At 36.2% G+C, this 10,195-nt stretch overlaps 1 protein-coding gene across 2 annotated transcripts; it reads left to right on the top strand.

The window, feature by feature from the left end:
* Positions 1 to 924: 924 nt before the first annotated feature.
* On the top strand, positions 925 to 2,648 carry LOC114732878 (transcription factor RAX2-like). 2 transcript variants are annotated; one of them, XM_028920258.1, is made up of 4 exons: positions 925 to 1,106; positions 1,179 to 1,314; positions 1,469 to 1,598; positions 1,732 to 2,648. In XM_028920258.1, exons 2-4 carry the CDS (start codon positions 1,179 to 1,181, stop codon positions 2,471 to 2,473), a joined length of 1,008 nt encoding a protein of 335 aa, XP_028776091.1. In that variant the 5' UTR covers positions 925 to 1,106; the 3' UTR covers positions 2,474 to 2,648. The 2 variants fall into 2 exon arrangements, with proteins under 2 accessions (XP_028776091.1, XP_028776090.1); XM_028920257.1 differs by having other exon boundaries at positions 925 to 1,314.
* Positions 2,649 to 10,195: the final 7,547 nt, after the last annotated feature.

Raw genomic sequence — 10,195 nt, 5'->3', positions numbered from 1 at the left:
AGTCTTCAGCCCGTCTACTGTCTAGTCATATTTTGTACTTTATAATTTTAATGAATTTGAAATTATTTTTAATTAATCTAATTAATCAGAGAGAGTCATCTGGAGGATGACAGAAAATAAAAGCAAAATAAATAATAATTTCTCTATATCCCACCCTGCCTTTGTTATTTGAGCTAGACTTAACAAACGAGAATATTTTAGTCAAAAGCCAGTAGATTTTACTAGTATATAGGCTTTTCAATAATATTTTAGGCCTGTTTAAAATAATTTATATAAATAAATTTTTAATTATGATTTACAAAATATGATATGTGAGAGAAATTTTATTTCAATTTACATGATAATGAATCCAAACAAATCCTTAATTAAATAACATCGAGCTATTTAGAGGCGCCATATGGAGAACGCCGACAGGGGAGAGGCAGCACATAATTGGACCTCCAATTTGACAAGCGTAGGCCCATGGCTTGAAAATACGTACTTAATGAATGGACCATTCCTCCAAATTTCAATGATAACTTTAATTATGGAGTAAAATTCGAATTCTTTAAAGGGTCACTGGAGGCAGTAACAACTGCCATTATATTATATGGAAAACCAGTTTTCCGTGCCAATTACAGTGATAAATATTATCATACTCATTGCTATGATAAAATTTATACCATTTAAATATTATTTTAATGGTCTAGATTTTTAACTTTCAATTAATGGTTTTTAAATAAAAAAATATTTTTTAAAGAACTTGCGTTTAAAAAGATTACGTTTATTTTGAATTGTCTATCTTTTAAATAAAAGTATTTAAAAAACAAAAATATAAAAAATTAAAATTTTGATATTTGATGAATATGATCGTGAACCAAAACTTGGCTGCCGTTGTGCAAGAGCTATATATACATGAATGGTAGTCGAAACTTCTTCAAGTTTCTGGGCGTCAAACGATTGCAGTCGTAAGAGGCCGTGTGGCCTTTGACTTGTGCTATTTCTTCCTCTCTCTCTCGATTGAAAAGCTTCTTATGTGGATAACTCAGCTTGGTCTGGTTCTCTTCCTGCAAAATACAAGCCTATTTGTGGACGCATCTCTCTTTCACAATTCTTAAGCAGCCTTGGTAAAGAGTAACTTCCTCGGTTTTCAATTATCATCCATCAGACCCAATTACAAGAACCTACCACTTTCACAGATGGGTAGAGCTCCTTGCTGTGACAAGGCCAATGTAAAGAAGGGACCATGGTCTCCTGAAGAAGATGCACAGCTAAAGGAGTACATAGAGAAACATGGAACTGGAGGCAACTGGATTGCTCTCCCACAAAAAGCTGGTGAGATTTTTTTTTTTTCCATCTCTTGTTCAAATTTGTATGGAGATGATGAGACTCTAGCTTCTGACACAGCAGAGAAGATAGTGATGTTCCAGGATCTTTGCTTTTTTTCCCCCTCTGTTTTGTGTTACTGATTGGATTTCTCGTGGGTAAGGTCTCAAAAGATGTGGTAAAAGCTGTAGACTAAGATGGCTCAACTATCTCCGTCCCAACATCAAACACGGCGAGTTCTCCGATCATGAAGACAGGATCATCTGCAGCCTCTTTGCCAGCATCGGAAGCAGGTAGGCTCTCCAATTCAACAAAGAGTCAGGGCAGTATCCGGAGATAAGCAGCCAAAGAGTTTGTTTTCACGAAAATTCAGATCTGATGATTTGAGCATTAACATATATATTGCTTCATTATGACAAAGTGCAGGTGGTCAGTAATAGCATCTCAGTTGCCTGGAAGGACTGATAACGATATTAAGAACTACTGGAACACCAAGCTTAAGAAGAAGTTGATGTGCATGAACCCTTCCGATCATCATCACCAAGCTACCCTTTTACCAGTTCTCCCGAATTCAACTCCATCTTCATCCTCATCATCGGCATCTTCACCATTATCATTCACAGACACCACCAACTCTTACTGCCACGCCCCTTATGCTTCTTCATTCTCAGGAGTTGATCAGTCCATTTACTTCTCGTCGGCAAGTTTTTTGAACGGCCATTCCTCTTGTGCTTCTGCAGCTGGCTCTTTTTATCAACCCCAAGAAAGCTTGATGAGTCCCATTGAGCTAGTCGCAGCTAGTTGTAGCCCTTCGCACGGAAGCTATAATAATAGCAGCCAGCTGAGTCATGTGATGAAAGAAGCTGAAGCTGCTGGATATGGAGTAGATCAAGAAACTATGGTCCAACAGATGATAGCTGCCAATAGTAACTATGATGATCTGCACAATATTGGGATGGAAATGGAAGAAACCCAGAAGGTGATGGCGTGTGATGGGGACTACGTGAATGGTTGGACGGGAAAACAAAATGGACTTTGGGAAGAGAATCCGCCATTAGATTACGGAATAGAAGAAATTAAGCAGTTAATAAGTTCTAGCAGCTGCAACAACTTCCTGTTCGATGAAAACATGACGCAGAAAAGGGCCTTGTACTACTACTACTACTGATTGATTTGGCCCGTGTTATTAGGAACAGCTTCTACTTGGAAGCGTTTAATTAGTAATACAGCTTCGCTTTTAATCTTTTTATGAGTACCCGTAATGTTAGTCTTAAATCCTGCCATACTTTCTGGGTAATAGGCAATAAAATCTGCTCTGAGTAACTTCGCCGTTTAAAATTAAACGAAGAAGACTACTGATTACCCCTTATCCACCACATTTATTAGAAAAATTTGCCCTCATTTTTTAATCAGTTCCATGCGCTTTCGACGCGAACAACAAATTTTTTATAGTTATGTCTCGAATATTTTCATACCTTTAAATATTTGTTGTCTCAACCCCAACATCACTTAAGATTTAGTATAATAACCGGAGGGTTATTATGACTTGCGTGTTGCGTACGGTTTGAATCACTCATTATTAGTTCTTATTATTATTTGATGAATAAAACAAAGTTGTGCTGGACCGTCCTTAGAACAAGTTGGATTAACTCGCATAACATAATAGCATGGTTGCTTGAAATTTTCAAACAAAAACACACCCCACAAGAAAGTCATATGCTATCACATTGATTGAGGGCCGTGGTGGATAGAATAGAGTTTCTCTTCTTTCCTCAGTTGAAACTCCACATATAAACCTTTACTATTTAAATGTTTGTGCGAGATACTTTGAATCAATCAGAGGTACATGGCTGAATCGACAAGGGGAGAAATGACGGAATGCGACACGATCTGAATATAAAATTATTGCCTTCAAATGATAAGAGTGATGAGATGAGTGGGAATAATACGGATGATCCAAATCCTCCTGTTACAATAAAAATCATTGACACATGAAAGGCAATAACTAAACAAAATCAGAAGAAGCTGAACTTGCCTATAAAATGATGGTGATACACACACACATGTACGTATGTATGTATAGGGGATCCCCATAATTGAGGCATGCCCAATCTAGAACCATCAATTATGGCATCCTACAAGAGAAAACATGTTTTATAACTATTATCCTCGAGTCTCTCGTTTTTAAAATTTTTACATGTTTCATTTAATATCAATGAGACACACTGTATGTTTTCTTATTGCGCTTTTGATTGGGACTTGCAGATCAATGGGGGGCATGAAAATTGATCTGAAAACGAGTTAACAATAAACAAATCCAACATGGGGAAACAGAGATTTGAAACATACATATAATTAAAGCCTGCATCATATAATGCAGCTTATAAAAGAATCCTCACGGAGGATCAGTCCAAAACAACTTTAGAAATGTATTATCTTAAAGATAATGATGCCTTGGATTCTACTCATTAGTTTAGCAAAAGTAGGAGATATGTATGTGCATTGGCCTCTTTCCCATTTTGTTTGCTTCCCTCAGAGTGATAAGACCCAACAGGATTTGCCAGCTATAGGCATTATGTAATGCAGAATAAAATATTGGGACAAATTGTCTTAAAAGTTTATGGAAAGGGTTTTGCTGTGAAGTGTATTCTAGTGTCAAAAAAGTTCTGCCTTCTATATTTGCCCCCATTAAATTTCCAATCACTGTCTTTTACCTCTTTGTGCAGATTTTTCCAATTGCTTTCTGGGATTTCACACTTCTGTCCACACAAGGAGGGTGAAGAATTCAAAGGGGTTGGACTTTGGATTAGTCAATCAGCGAAAGCTGGCACTGTCAATTGATTTGTTCAACAACGCCACAACGACTTGATGTTTCCATTAGTTCCCATGCAGCGTAGGTCACCAATAATATAGATGGCCAAAGATGAACAGGATAAGAAGAAATTATGAGCCAGTGAAAAATGAAGCCAAACAGTGTCACTAATCATCGATATAAAATATACAAAAAATCTACTCCTCCGGTCCTTAATATAGGACCTAATTGTTGAGTTGATTTTGGTCCTCAATATAAGACCTATTTATCATATTTATCATTTTTCTCTAAATTGTTCATATGGATACTTCGTCAACCATAATCAAGTAGGAGAGGGAGAGGAGGCATTAAGAAAGATGATTATGATGTTTTAAGAAAAATGTGTCACATTTCTTATAATTAACTAACTTATCTAACTTTTTTAATCTAATCAAATTAGTTAAATAGGTATTATATTAAGGACCGGCGGAGTATTAAAGAAATCCTAATACAATCCATTTATCAGATTTTTTTGTAATTGTATGGGATCCACTGATAGTTATAGATAAAGTAATTTTTTGTATCAAAAGGCAAAAAATGAAAACTATATAAAGGGTTTCCCCCTCTTTTTTGGGGCCAAGCTGAGATTTTTTGCAGTTTCAATAAACTAAACTCCGCACGGCGACTATTCATCAATTCTTTGGCGTAAGCGGAAGACTCCAAATCCCATAGCGTAGACTTCGTTTTTACAAAAACGTTGTAATATCAAGGAGAATTTGAATTTGAAGACCATAAACGTACAGATTTTATAATAAAAAGATATGTTCCAGTCAAAACAGTTTATCTTCGAAGGAAAAAAAACTCGAACCAGATCTTTTTCAAAATTAATTTTATAAGGTTAATACGTCAAATACTTGCCCCCACAATCCATATCGTCGATTGACTTTTGTGGCGGTCGAATCCAAGAAGTCAAAAACTAACCACACTAGGCACTGTGACACGTTGTTCAAGAGGAATACAGCTTTAATATAAGAGTTAATTGATTAATTTAAGTAAATTAAATAAGTTCGTTAAATTAGTTATTTATAATAAATAAGTATTATCTTTTTTATAGTATACCCACTAGTTATATGTACTAGTTAAAATTACCATTTAATGAAATATTTAATATGTACAACTATTACGCGAATTATTTTAAAAAAATAGATAAATATAAGAGACAGAGTGAATTGAACTCTCATATTTAGGATCAAATTGAAAGTCAAATTATTTTTTATATTGAGGATCGGACATAGTATTACAGTAATAACAGAATTAAAAATGATTAAAATAAAAAGAAGACTTTGTAACAAGTGATTTAAATAGGTGCATGATGTGCAGCTCGATGATTTTAATAAGAGAAGAGTTAGCAAAGAAATTATGTTATTTTTGTTACAGCGAATGGAAAAGAAGAGAGTATTTTACATTTTTGCCCCACTCATGGGTTCCCACTGAAGTTTACCTCTATTTTATCCAGTTCCTTTCCAAGTTTCCATAAAGGCTTCCTTCACGCTGGGGCACCATTTGATTGTTAAAGGCTGGGCATTGGGCCTTCAAGCCCAATGAACGTCTCATCCTGCTTCTTGCCATTGGGTCTGCCAATCAGATTTTAAGCTTCATGGTGTTTCCTTCGTGTTTCTTCACGTCCTGCTTCTCAAGGAACAGATGGGACTTCTTCAGTCCCAATCTATGTAATTTTCTCACCTTTGTGTACTGTTTGGGCTTAGGCCCTCTCTTTAATTTTCCTTTTTCTTAAAAAAAATTCAGGTTTATTATGCAGGAGACCTCTAACAAACAAGTATACCTGGCCTCTACATTTAATATAATATTATAAACAAAAAATTTATACAAAACCACGGTTTTTAAAAGTCACAAACAGAACGGGTTATTTCTCGAGTTAAATAAATGGTTCAACGTAGTTCCTGACAGAAAAAGCCAGGTCTCCAGTGAACCCACATGTGATCTTGTGTGTATCGTGGCTGGAGACTTTTGGTTTTAAACCTTTAATGGACAGGAAGAGGGGGCCTCATAGGCCCTTTAAAATAGGAGATTGGGCCGAAGAAATCAAATGAATGAGATTGTTGAACTTTGAAGCATTGGATGTGACCAATGTGTGATGACCGTATGAACCTTAGCAGATAGCAACCCTGCTCCGCATGCGACCAGAAACTGAAATAATATGATTGTGATGCAGGGAATGCAGTGGTTTTATGCGCTGGTTCCATGATAAGAAAGGCATCCATATTCCTTCCCTCTGGTCTGGTCACAAGAGAGTGAGAGTCACCAACATTAAAAAAGCTGCCATATTTGTGGGACATATCCCCTTTAAATTGAAAGGCCAGAGAGAATGATATAACAGAAACATATACATATACATACATATATACACACACACTCGGTGACTTCTTTACCATGCACGCCATCATACATATCCTCTGACACTCCGCCACAACCTCAACATTGTCTCCCCCCACATACGCCCTTACATCTATATATGTGTCTCTCATTCAGATGTGAATATTCATCTCACAACAGCTTCTTTCTTGTCTTCTTCTTGTCTGTCTCAGACATATCGCTGTATCTGCCTTTTCTTTTTTGTGGATACCCTTGAACATGAGCATATTGTGCAGCCCCAAAAAAACCGATAGCAGAAGGATTGCTTTGATGGGTCACATTATTACATTACCAGTTGTTGGCCAGAGATAATGGCCGTGAGGTCCCAAGTAGTGCTGCAAAATTATTATTAACAACACTTCTCCCCACTTATTTCCTGATTTTGACATCAGATCAGATGCTATAAATTTGCTACGTCCCTGTGGTTTCGGTCTCAATAATTCAGCTTATCACATGCATCTTCATCTTCTTTTTCCACCTCTTTAATTTGTTTGTTTCCCCTTCTTTTTCTTGTGTTTACGAGAGCAGGTTAGAAAACTCGGTCCATTTGCCCCTCACCCAACCTTCTCAGCTTTTCAACCATTTGGCCCCGCCAATTAATTAATTCCCAATCAAATTCTGCAACCAACTTCTTGTGTCTTCGATCAGTTCTATTTCGACTAGATTGATTTGTTTTCTCCGCCTACGTATATGCCTCCAAATGCAGCACCTTCCCCATTTATATTTTGGAGATCCCACTCTTTTGGCCTTTTTATTAGTCCCTTTGACACTGAAATCAACTTGTTAGTTGTTATCTTGTCGAGTTTTGGAACACTAAAAATACCAGACCTTTTTCCAAAATTAATTAATGAGAAAAAGACCTAGTTTTCAACCTTAGGATCATAAAATTCAAAGTGATTGAATTCTATTTTGGTGAAAATAGTACGTCCGGGGAGGAGTCCATTGTCAGAGTAGTTAATATGGTATCTTCCATCTTGAACGTGGAAGGCCTTTTCAAGGAACAGGAAAAGCTAAACAACACGTTCCCCAACTCAACTTTTATAATTTTCCCCATGGTTCATAACTTTTACGCTTAAATCTTTGCCTCTCACTTCGGTTTCTATCAGAAAGCGACTTGCAAAATCCAAATGCGGAGACAAGCTCTTCTATTATAATATATATATGAGGATACATATCGCCCAACCTTATCAAAATTTTCTGGTGATAACGAATACGAAAGAACTAGACTTGTCCGCTTCTGCTACACATCAACTGTACAGGTTTTGCTGTTCTTATCAAACTTCATTTTCATATGATCAAGATCCTGTATGCATGACAAAAATATATCATTTAATTACCTAATATTTGTTCTAAGCTGGATCGCGGAGGTTTGACATGAATCTTCACCCAATCATATGGATAGTAATTAAGTAACTGAAGCATATTGAAAGGCAGCCTGGGTGTAGTTATGAATGGATGTTTGGGATTATCACTTTCAAAAATTACTTTTCAATTTATAAAATTCTTTTTTTATATTTATTTTATGTAGCGTAAAATCACTTAAAGCAAGTTAAATCAAATATCATATTTTTGCGTACAACTGATGGCCGTACACACATGGGGAAGGCACCAAATAATCAATCATGATTAAAACACAAGCACAGTAGACTATTTTGTGATTATGGTCCCTTAATGTCAAACCTTTTACACGGGCCCATTCATACCATCCACCACCACACTTTAACTCCTGGATGACACCCTCTTTACCCTACATTGTGTCATGTTCCAATTATTTTGTCCCTTTGCCCCTCTCCCTTCCTTCACCACATATATTGCACTACATAGACCTCCCTATCCTACAGGTTCAATTTTACCCCTTCCCTTTCATTTCATTACTTCTAAATTAAGCCTGCTTCCAGTTCCCTCCCACATTGATTCATTAATAAATAACAGGGGAAGCTATAGTGAATGCAATCGAATATCTATTCTTTTCGAGCTAGCTAGCTATATTATACTGAATATATATATATATATATAGTTTTTAGGATATAGAGAATTTTTTCCCATCAAAGCTAATTTCCTTTCTCACAAAATATCATCATTTTGTGCCACTCACTCATCATGCGTCCTCCATCCAGATGAGCGTAGGACCTGCCATTCATATAAATTAAACTAGGCTGTGCGTTATATGAAAGTTAGAATCTTCCAAATGTTTGTATATATGGTATGGGTTAAACAGCGTGGCAGGGACAAGTGGAACTAATTCCGTAAGAATTTATTATGGAAGTTCAAAGTTCAAATAACTGTTGGGAGATTTGATTCCAGGCATTCAAATAATTAAGAAATCAATTACTAAAAGGCATAAATGCTTATTATAATTCCCAGAACTTTTTTATTTATTTTTAGAGTAGTGTGATCTCGAAGGCGCTGTTAAAGAGTACAAGGACAGGATAGCATTGCATGTCCAAAACTGGGAACGAGCTGAGCTAATGAGTTTAAACGAAATACTGCACTTAATTAGTCTTGAACAATTAAGATGTCTAAACCATGTGGCCTAATATTAAAATCCCAAACCCAGCTTACGAAAAGGATGCACACATATGAAGATATATATATGTATAAGGTGGACACCACTTTGTGCGACGGAATATTTTTGTTTGTTCGCATTGAAATATAATTAATTAAATTTGATCGTGGCAGAGTAATGCTGCCACTGGCATTAAGGATTCCTGTCATACAAAACAAAGACCTTTCTTCGATTCTTCTCGTTAGGATTGTGCGATCCATTTTGGGAGTATTGATTCTGAAAGCAAACCAAAAAGCCTAATAACAAGGAATTGAAGTGCGCAATTAATTAAAAAAGAGTACGTAAAGAACATTTTGTGTACGATCAATATATTAGTATATGAACTGGGAATGCATGATTCGTGGTATAACACGAAGGACTTTCAAGTCCTGACAAATTAATGGATCTGATCGCCGGAGACGGATGCTTTAATAATTAATAATAATATTAATGTGAGTCTTTTTTTTCCCCCCCAAAATCAAGTGGCAAAAAGGGGTCTCTCAAGGATATGTCTTGCTTTGTTACAATGAATAGAAGCTCGGATTTGGCACACTGTAGAAGCTAGCTTGAATATTTTTGTAATGCGATCATCAAGATCTTTGTATCCTTCCTTGAATCATTTTTTTGGGTTTTTTTTCAATGCTTAACATTGTTGGATTAATAATGATATGTCGATGCAGCTCATCACAAGCTGGATTATTCCTCCACTTGTTTTTACTTTTTTTTTTTTTTTAGTGGCGAGGGTGAAATTTTTGCATCAAACGATATACGTTACTATGTATTGCATCGCGTATTTACTCACCTAGTTAGCTCGACCGGGGGATAACTAGGTTTGCAATGGATGTCTATTAGGATCAATGTGCTTATATATGTACGATGTATCCAAATACTGTGATGTGATTTGGCACATATATTTGGCCAGAAAAAGAATTGGCACATATATATAAATGGTGGGATTTGTATATCTAATTATTTGACATTATAAGAGGCTAGTACGCTTTTGTCAAAGGAAAGGTTGGGAGTGAATTATTAAAGCTAAAGGTAGGGTGTGAGATTTGAGGGATTAATGTCTGTAAACTACCAGTCCATATGAGCTTCGATATTCATGTGGGTTGGTAGGT

The sequence above is a fragment of the Neltuma alba genome, unplaced genomic scaffold (genome assembly GCF_004799145.2).
Source record: "Neltuma alba isolate B1F8T4 unplaced genomic scaffold, ASM479914v2 tig00012939_pilon, whole genome shotgun sequence".
NCBI lineage: Eukaryota > Viridiplantae > Streptophyta > Magnoliopsida > Fabales > Fabaceae > Neltuma > Neltuma alba.
The sequence above is the reverse complement of the archived record's forward strand: the minus strand, read 5'-3'. Positions and strand labels throughout refer to the sequence as shown.